The sequence below is a fragment of the Bos indicus genome, chromosome 12 (assembly GCF_029378745.1).
Source record: "Bos indicus isolate NIAB-ARS_2022 breed Sahiwal x Tharparkar chromosome 12, NIAB-ARS_B.indTharparkar_mat_pri_1.0, whole genome shotgun sequence".
Taxonomy (NCBI): Eukaryota; Metazoa; Chordata; class Mammalia; order Artiodactyla; family Bovidae; genus Bos; species Bos indicus.
This window is the reverse complement of record NC_091771.1, coordinates 12,207,089-12,230,538: the sequence shown is the minus strand read 5'-3', so window position 1 is coordinate 12,230,538 and position 23,450 is coordinate 12,207,089. Positions and strand designations below refer to the sequence as shown.

Sequence of the window (23,450 nt, the reverse complement as noted above, 5' to 3'; positions counted from 1 at the left end):
GTTTTAAAATAATTCAGTTATTGTTTAACACAAGCCTAGAAGACAAATCAGTACAGACTCCTTTTACTGTGAAAAAGGGGAAGAAAGACTAAGTAAATATAGTATTGGTGTTGCACCCTGGAAGATGGATTCTATTATAATACTTTATTCATTGTCATTATTGAATGAATTTTTCCTGAATTTGCACCTCTGTTATAACTTTAAAATTTTTTTGTGTTGTAAGCCTTCGGTTTTGCTAAACAAGCAGTTTATGCAGATTTCAAGGGGATTTCTAAAATTTAACTTTGTTTACAATAAACATATCCTAAATAACTACAGTCTCAGAGAATAAAAAGGCTTCCCTGGTGGTTTGTAGAGAATCCCCCTGAAAATGCAGGAGATGTGGGTTTAATCCTTGAATCAGGAAGATCCCCTGGAGAAGGGAATGGCTACCCAGTCCAGTATTCCTGCCTGGGAAATCCCATGGACAGAGGAGCCTGGCGGGCTACAGTTCATGGGGTCACAAAAGAGTCAGACGTGACTTAGCAACTAAACAATAAAACAACACAAAATAAAAGGCAACCTTTTTGGGTATTCATAAAACCTTTGGGATTTCTAAAATCTGCTACAGTTCTAAATATACTAATGGCAAGATTTAAAATTTTTATCAACAAAAAAAAATTGAATACTAACATATATTCCTCTAAAAGGTATTTTAAAAATGCTATAATTGAGACTTTAAAAATCAGAAACTTAATTATCAATAGAATAATGTAACACATCTTTTTAAAGACTTGGAAGCTTTTTATCCCCACCAGCTAATGTAATTTTCATTTTTCTTTTAAAATGTTTAGAAAAATATTCAGTCATCCCACTGTTAAGTTCAACTCCTTTACCATTAAATATATTTAATAATGCATAACTCTCAGATCAGAAGGGTACCACAGATCAGTTCTAACAGTATCTAAGATACTAATAGATTTGATTTTTTTTTTTAGCAGTTTGAGGAATAACAGACTATAAGGTAACTGTAGGGGGGCTTCCCTTATGACTCAGTTGGTAAAGATCTGCCTGCAGTGCAGGAGACCTGGGTTCAATTCCTGGGTTGGGAAGATTCTCTGGAGAAGGAAATGGCAACCCACTCCAGTATTCTTGCCTGGAGAATCCCATGGACAAAGGAGACTGGCAGGCTATAGTCCATGGGGTCACAAGAATCGGACATGACTTAGAGACTAAACCACCACCAAGGTAATTGTACAAAGACCTTCAGAATAACTCCATATAATCACTAAAGTCAGAAAGACTAATTATGTCTTTGTTTTCAATCATTTGTTAAATCTAAAAAAAATGTTTACGTCTCCTCCAAATTCTCATTTTCATGAATTTTAATGCATCAGGCCATGATACAATCTCTAATTGTTTGCTTGATGAATTTCTTATACAACTCACCTACAAATGTCTACAATTTATCTGACTAGAAAAACAGCATCATTGTATGCATTCTCTTATTTCATTTTTATAGTATTCTGTGAGATATAAATGACTATTATCCCCATTTTAGAGAGGAGGCAGCCAAAGTCTAAAAGGGTTAGACTAATCCTGGTCATAGTCTGTAGTGTTGAAACTGGAATCTGAACCCACAGAGTTTAACTACAGAACTTTATTCTTACACACTAAGCCTGTCATGTTAAATAGCTGAAATACTGATGTATCCTGGGTTTTATAATTCAAAATGAGTTAAAACTGTGACTCTATTTCTTATTTATTATTTAATTGTAATAGTTATATTACAAAATTATCTAAGAATTTTTTGTATTAAGAGAGAAAAGCTAATAATAGTATTATATGTGGTTTAAAAAGAGGTACACAGTGATGGAACCACTGAGCTATTAAATAAATCAAAAGAAGGTATGAGTTTTCTCCTGGTGATGTTAAGTGGTCACTTCTCTTAAATTTAAAAATAATCCACAAATCCTGTGATGAGAACAACAGCATAGACCTTATTTTTAGAGAACTTTAAAGAAATTTAAAAGGATGTGTGTGAGTGTTAGTCGCTCATTCATGTCCGACTCTTTGCAACCCCATGGACTGTAAACAGCCAACTTCTCTGTCCGTGGGATTCTCCAGGCAAGAATACTGGAGTGGATTGCCATTCCCTTCTCCAGAGGATCTTCCTGATCCAGGGATCAAACCCAAGTCTCCTCCATTGCAAGCAGATTCTTTAGCATCTGAGCCACCAGGGAAGCCCCATTTACATTAAACACAAATGAAATAAAACATTTAAAATGATGTAGTATAAGTAACCATCGGAAATTCTGCCAAAAGAGTATATACTATCCACCAGAAAGTTTTGTCCTCTATAATCAAACAGAACAGAAAAAGAATGCTGGAAAATGAGAATGAAATACACAGTCTACAGAGTTTTCTTTACCAGTAGATGCTAGTTCCTGAGGAGGGAAATGCCATACTTTGATTTATGCGTGTATGCTCACTCACTCAGTCGTGTCCTACTCTTTGCGGCTATTTGGACCAGAGCCCACCAAGCTGCTCTGTCCATGGGATTTTTCAGGCAAGAATACTGGCTGCTGCTGCTGGAGTGGGTTGACATTTCCTCCTTCAGATGATTTCATGTTATCTTTTCCTAAGCTAAACTATTTTCTAAGTCATTCGTATCTGGGCAGAGCTCCTCCTGAAGCCACAGTTTAAGGACAACACTCTGGTCCCCCGAGAGGCTCCCACTCACTGCTTCCACCCAAGGGCAATGCCTTGCTGCGGTGCTGTTTCTCTGTTTGCAGAGGTGCCGGTGGCGGCATGTTTACAGGAAGGACAGCGTTGAAGGAGGACACGCCCTGGATGCTACTGTACCTTCGCAGGACAGGCCGTGGGAGGTGACTCCAGAAAGACTCTCTCGGCACACGTTACAGAAAGTGGGGCGGGCGTGGGAGCACGCGTACCAGTTATGCATCCCTGAGAAATGTTCCACGTTAAACTGGGCCACCTGGAAACGAGACGTCAGGGTAGGTTTGCCAAACAAGAGAACAGGACTACATGCAGAAGCTACATAATGATGACCGAAATTTCAAATCCATTATTTTTAAAACTAAAACACTTTGCTTTAGCTAAAAAAAAAAAAAAAAAAAAAAAAAAACACCTATATCAGGTTTAAACAGGTTGCTGAATGAATCTACATATACTTTTTCCCCCCACAGAATATAGCTGTAGCATTATGGATCACATTTATTCTCTAAGAGGGCAAGAGGACAAGAGAGATGCTACTTCACCTCGTAAGGTTCTCTGGTCTGTACAGACTTCAGCGAGCTGATCCAATCCTCCATCTCTTTCCTGTTCTCAGCGCACAGCATTAGTCTTCTAAATGGAGTGATTATCTGAAAGGGATAATTCAACATAATGACTGCTAACAGGCAACAAAGAGAGGTGATTATAAGACCTAACATCTTGCAAGGTGATTCTATTTCTAACCTTTGAGTCCTTACTTCCTTGATGAAGAAAGTATGATGCCCTATAATGTAAATGGATTTAGTTCTCACTGTGGTACAGAATGTTTCTAGGAAAGACACATTCTGACAAATCTCTTCTAGTTTTTTATCTCATTGCTATTCACTTATCAGGCTTTTCAGCCCTTTACCCAAGTCTATGAACTCAAATGAGCAGAGTATTCTTATTTCATGGAATATATCTTGAAAATTAACTTAAAATATACTTCAAAATAATTCACAGTAAGCTTAGAATTAATACATTTTCCAATATGGAAATTTTTTAAATTCAAAAATCAAAGGAAAGTAATATTATATGATTTCATAACGGGTTCATTACAGTTTCAAGACTATTCTAAGTAATGTTGGGTTTACACATCCTTCCCATGGCCTATTGTAATATGATTTATGTGATGAACTTTTCTTCCTGTTGTGTAGAACTCCACTGTACTACCTTTTAGTGAGAGCAGGGAAGAGGAATTAGCATGCAAGTCCTTTAGCTGGCTTTAAGAGAAGAAAATAATTGTGACTTTCATCTTTTTTCTCATGTTACTAAAGAAGGCAAATTCACTACACCAAGAATCTTAAAGCAAGAGGAATAAAAATTTCATGCTGTTATAGTACCAAAAGTAAGATTCTTCAAGGTAAGATTCTGAAATGACTTGAAAGCAGCCACTATTTACCTGTGAATACAATACTCAGGTTGTAATCTTGAAGTTGCTAGCCCCAAAGCATTTACGGACAGAAGGGACCATTTATTTATTTGTGAAAGAAAAACAAAATGTCACATTACTACCTGGAAACTAATTCCGAGTAATAAATTATATATTTATTTATAGAGCAAACAAGAAATTTTCCCAGGTTAAAAGCCATTTGATTGAGTGATAATCTACATATTGCATTAGAGAGCAGATTTCCCAAGTTATGGAAAAGTAATAATTATATTAAAAACAAACAAACACGGAGCACTTCTCCAAAAGAGTAAACTGGCAAGCCTCAATCACTACAGCTCATCTTAGGAAATAAGTCCTTTATTCAAAGCTAGAGTTCAGCACAGTTGTAGCTACTCACCGGTCATTGCCTATTGCCTCCTGTCAACCGTCGTTAGTTAAGGCTAACAATCCTTCCGCAGACCAAGGGGACTTCAGTACACTGCACAGGCACTCGTGCTTAAATACAGCTGGCCAGAAGTCACGTGGATGGGGAGCACGAACCACTCAGCACTGAGTATTTGTTAATTGCACATGAAATTGAACAGAACCTCACTTTTCTTCTGTTTTCCACTAGGCTCTCTGGATGAAGCTTATTAGCAATTGGTCACTCCTCTTCCTCAATAAATAGTTAATGCAAAGAGCAATGCCTCCCTCATTACTTACAAGCCAAATGGATGCTTTATTGCTTCAAAATGTTTTTCCAGGACAGCTCATCGAGTGCAGCAGAGAGGTACCATTAAATGATAAAACACCCCTGGCTCCAGTGACTGGCACAACACTCCAGAAATATCTGCATGTCAATGGGACTGACTGAGTAAATCTGGTATTTAAATAAGTATCATCTTCTGTATGCTTTACTTAATTTTTCTGCTATATGATATGATGTCACTTTAAGGATTCCTTCTCTTTCATTATGGCCTTAGAGTGAGTGAGATGCATATTATACAGGTAAATAAACCAGGCTTGCTATCTTATTCTTTCATTTTGTTTTTGTTGATGTTAATTTCTTAGTAAAGCAGGATGTCTGATGGTTTTAACTATCTTTAATGGCTTTAACAGCCATTGTGAATTCTATATAAAGAGGGTAAAGAAAGATGGAGAAATAGCTTCTAATTTTTCTTGTAGTTTTTGGAACTACATAAATGCCTCAATGCTGAACGATTTCAGCAACATAAATCATGCATGTACTTCATGCATTCACAAAGTAAAATGTTTACACTTTCAAATTCTCCTTTTAAAAAAAAATGCGTTTTAAAATGGGCAATAATAAGCCAGTAAAGATAATATATTCTTAAAATACAAGACTTTTTAAAGCCATACAGAAATTATAAATAATCGGGATTTACAAGCCTTGTGATTAAGAAATCTACTGATTATCAAGTTAAGATGTTGATCCAGAAAAAGTAAATCCTCCATAAATCGTGAAATGCAGAGAGATCTCGTTTTGTGGCTGCAGGACCAAAAATACCCAGAACTGGCTGGGCTGAACAGAAGACAAGACTGGTTCACCAGGCAAACCGGTAACACCTCCCAGATTGCCCCTTTCCCCTGTGGGTTAATCGCTCATCCATTCGCCAAAGCAAAGAGTCTTCTCCCCACCTTTAATGTAAATTCTTCCTCATCACCGAGAAGAGGAGCAAAAGAATGTGATGTGACAGTCACAGCCGCTAACTGATGGGCTCTGGCTGCATCGTCACCAAACCCCATTAAACTACAGTAGTCCCTCATCCAAATCTTTATTAGGAAAATACCTGAGAAGCAGCAAACTCTGAGAATTACTTAGTTCTACTCTGAAAGCCTTTTTATTACAACAGACAAGGGAGTAGGGTAGGGAGATCGAAGGACAGAGGCGAGGCCATTCCCAGGGAAGACTATATTTGTGGGTGCTCACTCAGTCTCGTCTGACTCTTTGTGACCCCAGGGACTGCAGCCCACCAGGCTCCTCCCGTCCATGGGACTTCCCAGGCAAGAATACTGGTGTGGGTTGCCATTTCCCTCTCCAGGGGATCTTTCTGACCCAGGAATCGAACCTGTGTCTCCTGTTTTGGAAGGCGGATTCTTTACCCACTAAGTCATCAGGGAAGCCCTGCTGGGGGACAAAGCTGGGATGTTTCTGGAAGTAGAGGACTTTTTCCCTTTATTGCGGGATTTGTGCTTTACCTATTCTAAGGCATCCCCAGCTTTCCCCGTGGCTCACCAGTAAAGAACTCACCTGCCAATGAGGAGACATGGGTTCGATCCCTGGAGTACAAAGGAAAGATATCTAACACTACTATGTATAAGATACATAACCAACAAATACCTACTGTACAGCACAGGGAGCCCTTCTCAAAATTCTATGATAACCTATGTGTGAAAAGAATATGAAAAAAAATGAATATATATATAGAGAGAGAGATAGATATAACTGAATCTGTTATAATTCAGCAATAACTTTGCTGTATACCTGAACTAAAAAAAGCAACTACACCATAAAGCAACTACAATCCAATACAATTTTTTTAAAAAGGAAAGATATCTAAATTAGTTTTTTAAGTGCTACCTCGAATTAAAGACAAACTGCAGAAACAGAGATACTCTTTCACTTTGATGGTTACTGGCCTATAAGGGTTAATCCAACAACATGATTATGTTGTAAAAGGATCAATAATTTCTCAGTCCAGTAAAGCATATAAATATAAAAAAACAGATATAAAACAATCTGGCATTAATATATAAAATTATATCAAAGAGAAACATTAAGACTTTAAATACATGAACAGGAAAAAACAAATAACTGTATTGGTCATCTTTCAGTGAAAGAACTGTAGACAATTTAAATATTTTGTTTTGGTTTGCCTGTGGTTTCTAAAGCAAATATGTAGTATTTCAGTCATAAAAACATTCTTTAATTTTTTTTTTTACTAACATTAGAACAGGAACTTAAAACTTTGCACTGTTTCAAAGCAGGAGTTTTCAAACTTGGCCGTACTTTAAAATCACCTGGAGACTTTAAAAAATTCCAGTGTCAAGGCCATGCTCCACACTGATGAACTCGGAACATAAGAGGGTGGGATCCAGCTACCAGTGGTAATTTTTTTAAACTCCCAAGTGATTCCAAAGTGCAGCCAAGTTTGAGAACCAACATTCTAAAGATGCGTGCGTGCTCAGTCACTCCAGCGCTCAGTCGTGTTCAACTCTTTGCGACTTCATGGACTATAGCCTGCCAGGCTCTTCTGTCCATGGGATTTCCCAGGCAAGAATATAGGAGTGGGTTGCCATTTCTAAAGATATTTTACTGTAAATTCCCAACTGGAAACCAAGAATGTAACAACAGAGTGATTCAGCGTCTAAACCCTGAAGTCAGACTTAGAATGAATACCAACAGCATCCTTCCTTAGATGTGTGGCTAGGAACGCCTCCTGGCTCTCTGAGCCTCAGTTTCGCATCTGCAAAGAGAGGCTGGAGCAGCTCCTCACAGCTCTGCAGAGTGTGGTGTGCATTAGGGAGACAATCCAAGCAAAGCCCTCAGCACAGTGTCTGTTAGGAAGCCAGAGATGAGATGAGGTACATATTCATGGCTTTCTTCTATAATATACATATTTCTTGTGACAATATACATTGCGTGTTAAGTCACTTCAGTCATGTCCAACTCTTTGTGACCCCGTAGACTATAGCCTGCTGGGCTCCTCTGTCCATGGGAGTCTCCAGGCAAGAATACAGGAGTGCGTTGCCATCCCCTTCTCCAGGAGATCTTCCCGATCCAAGGGTCAAACCCTCATCTCTTATGTCTTCTCCAATAACTAGCACGTTCTTTACCACTAGCACTGTGTAAGTGTGGTCATAGACAAAAGTAATAGGAACTTGGGTCAAAAAAATGGAGGCATTTTGCCAAGAAAATAGTCACTGAGTAGGAAGCCACCCAAATAGAGTTAAAGATAATGACCTATTCCTTAGAAGACATTAGGAAATATCAACAAATAAATCAGGAAACAATGGTCCCTTCCTTTAATTGCATTGTGTCTGCTGCTGCTGCTAAGTCACGTCAGTTGTGTCAGACTCTGTGTGACCCCATAGACGGCAGCCCACCAGGCTCCACTGTCCCTGGGATTCTCCAGGCAAGAACACTGGAGTGGGTTTCCATTGCCTTCTCCAATGCATGAAAGTGGAAAGTGAAAGGGAAGTCTCTCAGTCGTGTCCAACTCTTAGCGACCCCATGGACTGCAGCCTACCAGGCTCCTCCATCCATGGGATTTTCCAGGCAAGAGTACTGGAGTGGGGTGCTGTTGCCTTCTCCAGCACTGTGTCTAACCTTACCCAAAGCAGTATTATAATGGTGAAAGGCTTACCAAAGAGCATGAGATCCCAGGACAGCAGTGAAAGAGTTCAGAATGCTGGCTCTGGTAGGTATCATGTCTCAACTAATTAAGATAGAAGGTTCCTTCTGCAGGGATGGGGGAGGTGCAGAGGAGAGAGTGAGAGAAAGTGTGTGTGTGTGTGTGTGTGTGTGTGAGAGAGAGAGAGAGAGAGAGAGAGAGAGAGGGAGCATGTATGTGAGAGAGAGAGGGAATGAGGTTGAGGTGGTGGTGTGTGTGTGTTAGTTGCTTAGTCATGTCCGACTCTTTTCAACCCCATAGACTGCAGCTCACCAGGCCCCTCTGTCCATGGGATTCTCCAGGCAAGAACACCGGAGTTGGTTGCCATTTCCTTCTCCAAAAGGAACTATAGAAAGAAAGCAAGTGAAGTCACTCAGTCGTGTCTGACTCTTTGCAACCCCATGGACTGTAGCCTACCAGGCTCCTCTGTCCATGGAATTTTCCAGGCAAGAGTACTGGAGTGGGTTGCCATTTACTTCTCCAGTGTATATATATGTGTGTATATATATATATACATACATATATAAACATACATACGTATATACATACACACACATATATATACACATATATATATGTATAATACACGTCAGGTGGATATGTGTAAGATAGACCGTGTGTGTGTGTGTATGTGTGTGTGAGTGTGTGGTGTGTTGCAGGGAAAAAAACGTAGAGGGTTCCTCCTTTTAATTAATATTTCTGATTCTGCAATGATGGAAATTCTGAACCTTCTCTGGTAACTTTAAGTGTCCAACAACTTCTTCTGTTAGAAAATTCTTATTTCTAATCTAAAGGTCTACTACATAGCTATGTCTGCCCTCTGGCAAGTACTTACTGTTATGTCTTCAGTGATTAATCCTGAATTGCCTTGATTGAAATAAAAATTCGAATGCAGTGAGAAGCCCTTCTCGGAAAGCAGGACAAACAGAAAGTCTAGTTGCTCTATGACGATGTTTGTTGCCTGTATTTAGGCTGCAGTCCATGGGGTTGCTAAGAGTCGGACATGACTGAGTGACCTCACTTTCACTTTTCACTTTCATGCATTGGAGAAGGAAATCGCAACCCACTCCAGTACTCTTGCCTGGAGAATCCCATGGATGGAGGGGCCTGGTGGGCTGCAGTCCACAGGGTTGCTAGGAGTCGCACACGACTGAGCAACTTCATTTTCACTTTTCACTTTCATGCATTGGAGAAGGAAACAGCAACCCACTCCAGTGTTCTTGCCTGGAGAATCCCAGGGACAGGGGAGCCTGGTGGGCTGCCGTCTATGGGGTCACACAGAGTCGGACACGACTGATGCGACTTAGCAGCAGCAGCAGCAGGGACTACACTTTGACTTTGTGAAAGCCAAACCAGGTATAGAGATATGTCTTTCTAACACTAGGTCTGCTATACACGAAGTGGCCAAAAGCTCAATCTTAATATCCCTCTTCCATCCTTCCTCGTAAAATCTACATCCATCTCTTAAATTATGTATGTTCTCTTTTGTTCCATTCTCCTTTTATGGGATGAAATAATTCACTTTGACAATTTAAATGTGCCAACACAGCTAAGCATCCTACGTGGGTATTTTGAGAGCAGAGATACTCCCATACTTCAGCGAGTAAACAGGGACCGCTACATCCAAAGGCACAGACAGGTCTTCAATGATGTGTCCATACTTGAATCAAGCCGAGAGTTTTTTCAAAACACGCTCCAAATCAGACTTGGTGAATCAAAATCTTATTGGGGGGGCATGAATAATTTCAGATATTACTGCATATTGACAAAGCTATACAGGTAATTCTGGTGCACCTCCATTAGTCAACCATGAAGGATAACAGAAGCAACCAATTTTCCCATTCGTCAAGGAAGGATCTGGTCTAAATAATGTACAGAAAATGATCTTAAGCTTTAAGAGTCATACCCCTTTCCCCATACCCCTGTGCTCCCAAGTTTCCAGAGCTCTGCCCCTAGCAGTATTTCCTTGTGTGGGACCCATATGTAACATGGAGAAGGAAATGGCAACCCACTGCAGTATTCTTGCCTGGCAGGCTACCATCCATGGGCTTGCAAAGAGTCGGACACGACTGAGTGACGATTACCCACTCACTCGTATGTAACAGCCCACCACCTTTAGCACCCACGTGATACAACATTAGTTACCAAATGGTGGGCTCCGAGGTTTTCGTTTGGCCCTCTGTTGACCACTGAAGCGCTGTGTTATGAAACAAGTTAATATCTATCATATTAGACAGGTTCCTTGCTCATCACAATACAAGCAGCTTAAACCTATTTTCTTCAGCTGACCACTCCATACCCTGTTGGTCCCTAGAGGCATCCGAGTTTGCAAATCCTACATAAACTCTGATGCCTTGCCTTCTAAGGCAAGTTTCCCTTCACTTAAATTAAAAAATCTAAAATACTCAAAAATCAAAATTTTCTTGAAAAATAACATATTAACACTACAAAATAGAGACTTGTTAGCTGCCAGAATCTAAATATTTTTCAAAGGAGCAACGAACTCGACATTACATAATTCACACAGTCTGAGAATCCATACAAAAACTGTAAAAGAAAGCAGTGCATTTAATGTCTTTATGGGAATGTCGTGTCTTTAAGGCTTTGCTTCAGGGCAATCGTTCTGTCACTTCCTAGAAGCATTTGGTTCACTAGAGAGTCAAAGAGGGGACACAGTGAAGCTGTAAAGTCAGTACCTCTGAAGCTGTGCTTCCCTGACCTGCTATCCCTGGAAAACAAGACGAGGCAAAGGCTTCATGGAGGCTATTAAGGAAAGCTATAAAAGTGTTCCTTTCTGGGATTTCCTACCATATCATTTACATACATAAATTAGTTGTGTAATGACAAACCACTGTTTCTTTGAAGACAAAGGAAGTTTGTATCCAAGTTAGTATTAACAGTCTCTATGCTGCTGTTTAGTTATCAAGTCACATTCAATTCTTTTGCGACCCCCTGGACTGTAGCCCGCCAGGCTCCTCTGTCCATGGGGTTTTTCCTGGCATGAATACCAGATCCAGTTGCCATTTCCTTCTCTAGGGAATCTTTCTGACCCAGGAATTGAACCCATGTCTCCTGCATCTCCTGCATTGGCAGACAGGTTCTTTACCAGTGAGCCACCTGGGAAGTACAGTTATTAATGTCAGGCAATCCCTACTGTATTAGTTTCCTATTGCTGCTATAACAAAGGATTCCCATACAGTTGTGATAGGAGTTTGAAATCAAAGGTGTTGGAGGGCTACATTTCTTCTGGAGGCTGTAGAAAGAATCTACTTTCTGTTTTGTTTCAGTTTCTAGAGGCTGCCTGCATTCCTTGGCTCACGGTGCCTTCCTTGTATCATATCATTTCACCTGTTTTCTTCTCTGATTCCTCCTGCCTTCCTCTTACAGGGACCCAGGTGATAACTGGGCCCACTCCAATAATCCAGGATAACCTCATCTAGCAAGTCTCTTTTGCCATAGAAAGTGATGTTCACAGGTCACAGGAATTAGGGTGTAAACATCTTCAGGGTTCATTATTTAGCTTACCACACCCACAAAATAAATATATAGTTGTAACTTTTGATACTGTAATAATGAACTGATAAATTAATGACACCCCTAGTATATTTTATTATATTCATAATTTTAACTAATATCCATGGATGTAAACAACTTCTTTTCAAAGGGATTAATAATTAAGTTCCTTAAAAATAGGAGGCTCTTCACATGGAAACTCTCCCCAGCGTTATGTGGCAGCCTGGACGGGAGGGGAATTCACAGGGTAATGGAAACACGTGCGTGTATGGCTGAGTCCCTCCACTATTCACCTGAAACTATTACAACATTGTTAACTGGCTCTACACCAATACAAAATGCAAAGGTTTTTAAAAATAGGAGGCTCTTATGTTCTAAATGGGATTTCCCTGGTGGCTCGGACCAGGTTTGATCCCTGGATTGGGAAGATCCCCTGGAAAAGGGAATGGTAACCCACTCCAGTATTCTTGCCTGGGAAATCCCATGGACAGAGAAGCCTGGAGGGCTACAGCCCATGGGGTCACAAAGAGTCAGATAACACTCACTTCCATGTTAACAGACAGAATGATTCCTCCTGCAGCATCTTACATTTTCAGAGTGCCTTACCGTCAATAAGGTCACATACATTATCTCATGCAATCATCCAGCTATTTAGCTGGCCGACATGACAGGCAAAAATAAATTTAACTTGTTTAAAATCTCCTATTTAAACTTGTTAAATAGGAGAGCCAGAGTGTACAGTTAGAATGTCCAGCTTCATACCACAACCTCTTTTTCTTGTTAAGCCAAACAAGTAGAGCCTGTTTCTCAGCTGCTGAAAGTGAAATCTCTTGTGCTATAAACTGAGCTATCAACTCTAAGAAACCAACTGTTGACAAAATAATTATGTCAACAGAAAACAAAAAGCTTAAGGTGAAGAAAGTTTCAGATTAGCAATAACAAAAAAAATTTCCTATAAAAAATATCAAAATAATTAAGCTATAACTTAACTAAATAATAGTACCTAAAATATACTTGGTTCACCAAAATTGGTTTCTAAAAAATCTAAAAATCACTGATCATCATTCTAAAAGGACACCAAAGTCAATTAATATTTACACTGCCAGTACAAAGCAAACCTATTTCACAACTACCAAAGGGAATTAAAAGAATTCAGAACCGAAAGGCAGGCCACACCCATCAGCTGTGTAGTGTTCTATGTAGTTTGCTTAGTGCGTGCAGATTCCCCACGCGTCCAACACCCAAGCGTCTGAAAAACAGAGTTGAGTAACTTCCTGAGTTCACCTGGCTTCTAGGTGCCTGGGTTCACCTGGAGCCAGACATCCTGGAATGTGAAGTCAAGTGGGCCTTAGGAAGCATCACTATGAACAAAGCTAGTGGAGGTGATGGAATTCCAGTTGAGCTATTTCAAATCCTAAAAGATGATGCTGTGAAAGTGCTGCACTCAATATGCCAGCAAATTTGGAAAACTCAGCAGCGGCCACAGTACTGGAAAAGGTCAGTTTACTTTCCAATGCCAAAGAAAGCCAATGCCAAAGAATGCTCAAACTACCGCAAATTGCACTCATCTCGCACTCTAGCAAAGTAATGCTCAAAATTCTCCAAGTCAGGCTTCAACAGTACGTGAACAGTGAACTTCCAGATATTCAAGCTGAATTTAGAAAAGGCAGAGGAACCAGAGATCAAATTGCCAACGTCCGTTGGATCATCAAAAAAGTAAGAGAGTTCCAGAAAAACATCTACTTCTGCTTTATTGACTATCCCAAAGCCTCTGACTGTGTAGATTACAACAAGCTGTGGAAAATTCTGAAAGAGGTGGGAATACCAGACCACCTAACCTGCCACCTGAGAAATCTGTATGCAGGTCAAGAAGCAACAGTCAGAACCGGACATGGAATACCAGACGGGTTCCAAATTGGGATAGGAGTACATCAAGGCTGTATATTGTCACACTGCTTATTTAACTTATATGTAGAGTACATCATGTGAAATGCCAGGCTGGATGAAGCACAAGATAGAATCAAGACTACCAGGAGAAATATCAATAACCTCAGATATGCAGATGACACCACCCTTATGGCAGAAAGAGAAGAAAAACTAAAGAGCCTCTTGATGAAAGTGAAAGAGGAGAGTGAAAAAGCTGGCTTAAAACTCAACATTCAAAAAATGAAGATCATGGCACCCAGTCCAATCACTTCATGGCAAATAGATGGGAAAACAATGGAAACAGTGACAGACTTTATTTTGGGGGGCTCCAAAATCACTGCAGATGGGGACTGCAGCCATACAATTGAAAGACACTTGCTCCTTGGAAGGAAAGCTATGACAAACCTAGATAGCATGTTAAAAAGCAGAGACATTACTTTGCCAACAAAGGTCCCTCTAGTCAAAGCTACATCCAGTAGTCATGTATGGATGTGAAACTTGGACTACAAAGAAAGATGAGCACCAAAGGATTGATGCTTTTGAACTGTGGTAAAGGAGAAGACCCTTTAGAGTCCCTTGGACTGTAAGGAAATCCAACCAGTCCATCCTAAGGGAAATCAGTCCTGAATATTCATTGGAAGGACAGATGCTGAAGCTGAAACTTCAATACTCTGGCCACCTGATGTGTAGAATGGACTCATTGGAAAAGACCCTGATGCTGGGAAAGATTAAAGGCAGAAGGAGAAGGGAACGACAGAAGATGAGATAGTTGGATGGCATCACCGACTTGATGGACATGAGTTTAAGCAAGATCCAGGAGTTGGTGATGGACAGGGAAGCCTGGCGTGCTACAGTCCATGGAGTCACAAAGAGTGAGACACAACTGAGCTATTGAACTGAACTGAACTGGACTTCCCTGATAACCTTATCTAAGGTTTCCACTTTCACTCTCTACCTTTACGGCACTTTTCTCCACTCAGAGAGAAACATTTGACTGTTTCCTGACTCCACCCACTTCATGTCTGTTGTACAAGTGCATTCTAAAAGTCAAACACACACACACACACACAACATAAATAAATAATAAAAAATAAAGATCAAAAGCAAGTGTAGCACAGAGTGTATTAATGTCTTAAACAATGGGCAAAGATAACGGATTAGATGAGCTATAACATTATGAGGAAAGTGCTAAAGGCTATCTATTGTGATCGTTTAAAAACTTACCCTATTTGAATCCATCAATCAAATTACTCACTCAATCACTAGAAAATATAAAGAGTGTCTATTTTATGCCAAGCAATATTGCAGCCCTGGAGGCAAAGAAATGAAATACTCCATTCTCAAGGAGCTCATAGAATAATGAGGAACATGAGGTAAGTAAACATGATTTCAGTACAGTTAGTTCCTGCCATCTTCTAGACCACATGACCCGACTTCAAGATCCTTCAAGATCTGGACCCTTATCTATGCTCTCAGCACCCAGGGTGCAACTGGAATACAGTGAAACTTTGGCAGCTAACCAAGACTGATGCATCAGGGAGCCAATATTCAAGCATTTAAGGATGAAAATAAGATTTTTTTCACACCTAAAAAATGTAATAATCCCTTACTATCATTTTATAATCAGTCAATGGCCAAAATTTCCCCAATTGTCCCATTAAGTGACTTTTTTTTTCAAGTTAAGATGTTGAGTGCATTTCTATGGAGAGGTAGGGTTATTGCCAATAAAGGGACACACAAACCACACAGCTGAAGAAAGGTCAAGGTGAGAACCAGTATTGTAAGTAGTGTGATAAGCCAACCATAGGTGGAAGAACAAAGAGAATCCAAAGGTAGTTATGAAAAGCTTTCAGCCATGCTCAGGAGTCTGGCTTTGATCCCAAGAGTGACAGAGCGCTACCAAAGGGCTGTAAGCAAGGAAGGGAGCAAACCCTTTATTTTAGAAAGAGAACTCTGGCAGCAATGTAGCGGGTCAGCCGGGTGGGCAGGAGACAGGGGAGAAGACTCTTCTGAAACTGTAGGCAAGACAAGCCAGGGTCTGAGCTCAGGGTGGCGGTGGGCTGCTATGGAAGGAGGAGTCCAGAACAGACAACAGAGATGGTGAAGGGTTTAACAGCTTTCCAGGGGCATTAATGGGACGTGGCGACCGGCTGTGAGAGTGATAATGAGAGAGCAGTTCAGATGACTCCGGCTTTCACACTTGGAATGAAAATCAGTTTAAAGTCCAAAATGCTAAGAATTACCATTTACGGAGCGGTTATAACAGGCCAGCACACACGTGTACTAAGAAATATCTCATCATATATCATTTCATCTGTCATACAGTGTATACCATGTGTGTGAGCTCAGTCATGTCCAGCTCTTTGTGACCCCATGGACTGTAGCCCACCAAGCGCCTCTGTCCTCGGGACTCTCCAGGCAAGAATACTCGAGTGGGTTACCATTTCTTTCTCGAGGGGATCTTCCTGACCCAGGGATCGAACCCTTATCTCCCGCACTGGCAGGCAGATTCTTTCCCACTGTGCCACCTGGGGCACCCAGCATATATAATATTACATCACATATCATATTGTATCAATTTCATCCACAGAGCTCAAAGGGAGCAAACCATTTTACACTTGAGGAACCTAAGACCCAAAGAGGTTTGCAATCTGCCCAAGGTCACAATGCACATGCAGGATTTGAAACTAAATTTGGTCTGCTTTCCTAGCCATCTCCTAGAGACTGAAGGAACATCAAACAATTTACTGGCATTATCCTAGAAGAAATGACAGAAAAGGCTGTACAAACTGCTACCTTTTTCTCCCCTTAAAAAATAATCAGGGATATTTCATTTATATCTCAATCCTGTATATATTTGTACATTCTTTAAAGATGAGCACGGAAAGGTGCTGGTAAAATAATAACTTCATTTACTAACATAGACAGATCTCTGCAAACCAGATATCTTTGGAGAGCAAGAGAGTGACAAGAACAAGGAAATCGTAAAGGAAATCAACCCTGAATAGTCATTGGAAGGACTGATGTTGAAGTTGAAGCTCCAATACTTTGGCCACCGGATTCAAAGAACCAACTCACTGGAAAAGACCCTGGTGCTGGGAAAGACTGAAGGTAAAAGGAGAAGGGGGTATCAGAGGATGAGATGGTTAGATAGATAAGATTTATGTCCACCAACTCAGCGGACATGAATCTGAGCAAACTCCCGGAGACAGTGCAGGACAGGGGAGCCTGGCGTGCTGCAGTCCACGGAGCTGCAGAGTCAGACACAACATAGCGACTGAACAACAGCAACAAAGACAGTCATGCGGAGCACTGTGCTTGAGGTATTACACTGTCCATAGGAAACTGAAAGGTTTTTTGTTTATAAACAGACCATTAATCTCAGTATTAATGGCAATAACAAGGATCACAGTGATTTCAGAAATTATTTCTGTAGGCCGTCACATACACTTCCACTGAAAATTAGCAGCGAGCATTAGTTAATGGACACATTAAAAGTTTTACCCTTCATTTAATATTTTTAGACTGTACTAGGGATTGGAACAATGCATTAGCCTCATTCCCTGGGCACACGCTCTTTTGGTTTGTAACCATAAATTGCTTTGTACAGAACACACAGGCAATGGAAACTGTCAAAACAAAGTAATTATCTTATTTGTACTGGTCACCACAAAACTGAAACGTTTCTGAAATCTAAAATTTCCATTACACCACAATCATACGTAAGGAATACAGAAGATATCTGAATATGCTAGAAAAAGAGCCATGAAAATGATAGCCCCCCAAAAGTACTTCATGTTATTTTAACAGTTTTTTAAAGCATCTCTCTCAATAGCCTCCTAAGAATCACCAGGATACCTTACCATTATTTCAAATTCACAATGTCCAATTTACACTGTCTCCTTTTCACTCCCCATAAACCTGCCTGTCTTCTTATTTTCTATCCTTCAATAAAAGCATCATTTATATACCAGTCCTCCCAAATTCAACAGTTCTAAGTCCATTTCCTCCTCTCCCTTTGGCCACTGTTGTCTGGTTTCCCCCACATCATCTCTCATCCATCCCTTGCTTCCCTCCTGCTACAGACGGTCTGATATGCACCCTATGATGGTTTCCTTAGCACTCTAGCGGTGTCCAACTTGGGCTTCCTACTAAACCCATCTGGCGCAATGGTAAAGAACCCTCCTGCCAATTCAGGAGAGGCAAGAGCCTCGGGTTTGATCCCTGGGTTGGGAAGATCCTCTGGAGAAGGGAATGGCCACCCTCTCCAGTATTCTTGCCTGGGAAATCCCATAGACAGAGGGGCCTAGCGGGTTACAGTCCATGGGGTCCTAGAGTCAGACCCAACTGAGTGACTGAGCGTGCACACACTAAGCCCATCACTCTTGTCAAATGCATCTGATATGAAGCTATCAGAAAGGGCTTCCATATAGCATGTAAATTTTTTAAATAAGTAATTTGTAAGTTTCCTTCCTGATGGAAATATTTGTAGGCTTCTGTGTACCTCTTCAGAGACCTTCTCTGCATACACAACAAATATGTAGTCTTTTGAGGCTTAAATGTATGCGCGTGTGCACATATGTAGACTGTGGCATTTTATACACACATGCTTTTCCACAGCTGGCTTTTCCCACTGAATAAAACTTGGGAGTTTAGTATTTTTTAATTCAATTTTTTTTTTTTTTGGCTGTGCCACGTGGCATATGGGATCCCCATTCTGCACCTAGGAATTGAACCTGTGTCCCCGACATTGGAAAGGCAGAGTCCCAACCACTGGACCGTCAAGGATACCCTGGTGTACACTGTTACAGAGAGAGCTCATTGAATCGCTCTTTTTCATTATTGTGTAACATTCTACTGTGTGACAAGTTTCACCATTCATTTCAGCCTCTAATTTGCACATTTGGGTTGTTTCCCATCTTTCCTTATTTCAGTGTGCAATAAATATCCTTGTACATATGTCTTTGCACACATACACAGTACATTTCACTGCCTCTGCTAATTCTAGACGCTGTGAGAAGTAAAGGCATTGATGAATCTAAAAGCCTGAAAAAATATTCTTTACAAACTATCCCAGAAAGTATGTATCTTGATCATATGGTGTTAACCCTGGGGTCAAAATTTTTTATAAGCTCCTCAGTAATTGTTTTGAGTAGCCATGTCAATCTTTGCTGGTGGGCATGCTTCCACCCAACCCTAGAACAGAGTCATAGGAACAATGCCTCATCTGTACAAAAACAAAACACAACACCCTGGATTCTTATAAAGGTCTGCAAAGGGAGAAGGATTTGCCGCTTTGTCCATCAGCCTTTCTCACTTTAGGAGGTTAACAAACAGGGAAGTTCTAACACTACTGTTGAGCAACTATGAAAAATTAATGTTGGGATTCTGAGAGAGAAAATGGCCAAGGTTTGTGCAGAAGCCAGACCACAGAGGCCAAATACTCAACTGTCATAAACATGAGCTACATAGAACATACATACAGATAACACATGCTATACTGTGACTCTTTCCACTTGAAATACTAGCAGCAGGTCTATATGACTTCTGCTTACTATCGCATTAACTACTCACTTCAGACACTCATACCAAACAGGGTTGTGCTAGATTATTACAAGGGCTTCCGAGGTGGTGCCTGGCAATGCAGGAGATGTAAGAGACACCAGTTCAATCCCTGGCTCAGGAAGACCCCCTGGAGAAGGATATGGCAACCCATTCCAGTATTCTTGCTTGGAGAATCCCATGGGCAGAGGATCCTGGCAGGCTTTAGTCCATTAGGGCTGCAAAGACTCAGATGTGACGGAAGCCACTTAGCATGCACACACACACGCAGATTATCACAAAGCATTAGTGAAATGTCCAAAAGCACCCCCATCGCAGAGACTAGACAGCCTACCAACTGATCCAGACAGACGGCATCATTAGGTCATGTCCAGGGTCCAGGTCACTGGAAGGTATCACTCACTCTTGCTGGAAGGACGTCTAATCAAGCTCTGATGTCAAGGGCCGAGTTATCTAATGGCCACACCTTCCACTTTAAGATGCCAGCTCTGTTTAACAACTTCTTGATGATAATCTGCTTCTCTCCAAGATTTAAACACCATCTTCTGCCTTGAATCCCATAGTGGAGGCAGCTTACAAGAAACTTCTGAAACTATCCTATACAGCTGTCTGATCCTTCATAAACCCTGATCAGCAAACACAGCCTAAATGCCAGGACCATCCACAAGCCTTCAGATCTCCTCTCAGCTAGTCTCTGTAACAATAAGCAAAACCAAACAGGGAAATAATCTCCGACTGCCTAGCACTCCATCTGCCTGTTGTCCATAGGAGCCTTTCTTCTGATGTGTTGCTGACTAGACTGTAATTCGTCTTCCATAAGTATAAACCCATCTTTGCCTGCATGCAAAGTTTAAAAGCACTGGGTCCAGAGACCACAGAATATTTAAGGCATAAACGACTGAACTGAAAAATCTCTTTTTTAACAATGTTTTTGTTGGAAATTAAATTGTTACTGGAGACCTGTCACAATGTGGAGGGCAATCAAAATTGCAAAATCCTCTTTCTTCCATTAAAGATAATTAACCTAATGACTACACAAAAATTGACAATGAGCAAGCACTCTAATCATTGATAGCTGGTACACGGGTCTACATATCCTTCTCTCCACTTGTAAGGTAATGAGGATTCACTAAGAATGTCTGGATTGAACTAAATCCTATTTAAAATGTTGATTACTGCACTTGCACTCATAAAATTGTAATATGCTATTCATCCTCATGGAAAAATCCCAGACTTTAAATATTAATTATCCTACCCATTAACTATATAAATTTACAAAATTAAGTTCTCTGAACTTCACCTTTTCATGCACTAACGGGAAGAACTACTTCCTGGGTTAAATGAGATAATGAAGCAAGTTATAAACTAAAAAGTACTTGCTGAGTGCTCATGACTCCTTATTGTGGGTTACCAGACAGACCAAAGAAGTTTTAGAAATGAATAATCATTTATTTTGTTTACCTATATTATAAACAGCTTAAAATTTTTAAACTTGTAGAATAACAAATAGGCTTTCCTGTGTGTGCTCAGTACTCAGTCACGTCTGATTCTTTGCAATCCTATGGACTGTAGCCCATATCAGGCCCCTCTGTCCATGGGACTCTCCAGGCAAGAATACTGGAGCGGGTTGCCATTTCCTTCTCCAGGGGATCTTCCAGACTCAGGGATCAAATCTGTGTCTCTTCCATCTCCTGCATCGGCAGGCAGGTTCTTTACCACTAGAGCCACCTGGAAGTTTTAATATTTCATTAATGTTCAAGGTAAACTTAAAATTAGTTTAATATTTAAAAAAAATAAGCAGTTGATATTTTAAATTGTCTAATGGAGCCAAAATCTGAAAAGCATAATGATATGTTTAATTTTTAGAGCATTTCAGGCTGAATGCAAGGCGAGATTCCAGAGTCATCAACAAGGCCAGGAGTCGTGGACAAAGCACCCCTTTTTGTGTGCACATCACTTGGGCTTTGTCAGAGTGATTTAAGGCTGTAGGAGGCTTGGATCACTCATAGGGAATAGGACGGCAAACATTTCTAGAATTTTCTGGAATGTTTGAGCACCATGGCTTTTAACTATTTCTAATTTCTTAAAAGGGTGCCAAAGATTCTGACTTCCTAGGAGATATGGAACATCAAACTCCTTAGAAAGACTCTGCTCGGCTGGCAAGGACAGAACTTCCAAGACACTGAACCCTTCACAATTTTACTGCTTCAGTCAGAAGACCACAGGATAACGGGATATCTTTAGCTGATTGTTGTCATCGTTCAATCGCTAAGTCGTGTCCACTCTTTGAGACCCCATGGACTGCAGCACGCCAGGCTTCCCTGTCCTTCACCATCTCCTGGAGCTTGCTCAAACTCATGTCCATCGAGTCAGTGATGCCATCCAATCATCTCATCCTCTGTCATCCCCCCCTTCTCCTCCTGCCCTCAATCTTTCCCAACCATCAGGGTCTTTTCCAGTGAGACAGCTCTTCACATCAGGTGGCCAAAGTACTAGAGCTTCAGCTTCAGCATCAGTCCTTCCAATGAATATTCAGGATTGATTTCCTTTAGGAATGACTGGTTGGAGCTCCTCGCTGTCCAAGGAACTCTAACACCACAATTCGAAAGCATCAATTATTTGGCACTCAGCCTTCTTTATGGCTCAACTCTCACATTTGTACATGACTACTAGAGAAACCATAGCTTTGACTAGAGGGACCTTTGTTGGCAAAGTGATGTCTCTGCTTTTTAATATGCTGTCCAGGTTTGTCATAGCTTTTCTTCCCAAGGAGCAAGCTTGATTCAGACACTGATGATGGCTTGGGTCTTTTTTTTTTTAACATTTTTATTGCTGGTAATTTATTTTCCCATATTAGGCCTCTATTTCAGTACCTCTGTGAGATAGGATCTGGTCTCTTACAGGGTTCAAGGCTCCATTCTGCCCGACAAATGGAGATCAGAAGACAGGGCTAATCTAAATGAGCATGGAACTAAAGAGCCTTCAGCCACGTCAAGTCCACTGAAGTCCAAATAAACCCCACAGCCCTTCTCCAAAAAGGGCCTCGGTGGAGCGGCCAGGCTGGCGGTGTGAATGTGTCTCCTGTGTGGTCTGCACACCTTCGAAGCCTCTGTGGAGCTGGATGGCCGGTGGGCCTGGGGCGGCTCTTTCAAACCTTGGGCAACCCTCGCCAGTCTTCACGCAGCATCTCTCCAGAGAGAAGATGCGATCTAGAAGTTCAAGTCCATGCAGCTATAGCAGCTGCTCCCAAGATCACAGAGAGACAGCATCAGCTAGCTCACCACCAGCTAGCTAGAAGCTGGGAAAGACCTCGTATGTGGAACGTATCACTGAAATGCAGATTTACAACAAGCCCAAGAACGGGAGGCTGTGTAGCACTGCGGCCATTCACTGGCAACTTCAGTGCAGCGGGGGCGCCGTGAAGATCAACCGTCCAGGACGCAGGCCGGGCCTCCCGTTAGGATGGACGTCTTCCGCTGCCATCGCCGTGGTCCCTGAGGCGAAGTCTTCCCAGGGAACAGGCTTCTTGCAACACTGGTGTTTAGGGGCAGGAGTAAGCAGTTCTACCTGGTCACCATATTGTGGTCACAGGAATACTGGTACAGGGTGCACGTTTGTACAGAAAAGCAGTGGAAGCCATGCCAGAGGATTTCTGTCTGTGGAATCCTGAATGGCCTGGCCCCTTAAGAGTTTGTTAAACCTTCTCTTTCCGATCACTTGAGCTCTTGTGATGGCATAGTTTCTGGACCTAGCTGGGAGGCAATTCATTGTTTTTCATATCTCAAGAACCCTATTCCAAGGCCACATACTTCAAAGATAGGGACCTGTTCCTGGAGGCTCTTAAACTCTTTCAAAATATAGTATCAGTGACCAGTTCCTTTTACTCGCCACTATAAATATCCAGAATC

At 41.1% G+C, this 23,450-nt stretch overlaps 1 protein-coding gene across 8 annotated transcripts in view; it reads right to left on the bottom strand.

Moving 5' to 3' along the window:
• Positions 1-23,450, bottom strand: part of DGKH (diacylglycerol kinase eta) — a 218,368-nt gene that overhangs the window by 86,180 nt on the left and 108,738 nt on the right. For 6 of the 8 annotated variants that reach the window (XM_070800017.1, XM_070800019.1, XM_070800020.1 and 3 more), the window contains exons 5-6: positions 3,261-3,365; positions 2,845-2,977 (exon numbers count right to left, since the gene is read on the bottom strand). In XM_070800017.1, coding sequence (XP_070656118.1) covers positions 2,845-2,977; positions 3,261-3,365 — 238 coding nt within the window. Of the gene's footprint in view, positions 1-2,844; positions 2,978-3,260; positions 3,366-4,544; positions 8,299-9,376; positions 9,573-23,450 lie in introns of those variants that run through there. The other 2 variants (XM_019971208.2, XM_070800022.1) reach the window with 2 other exon arrangements.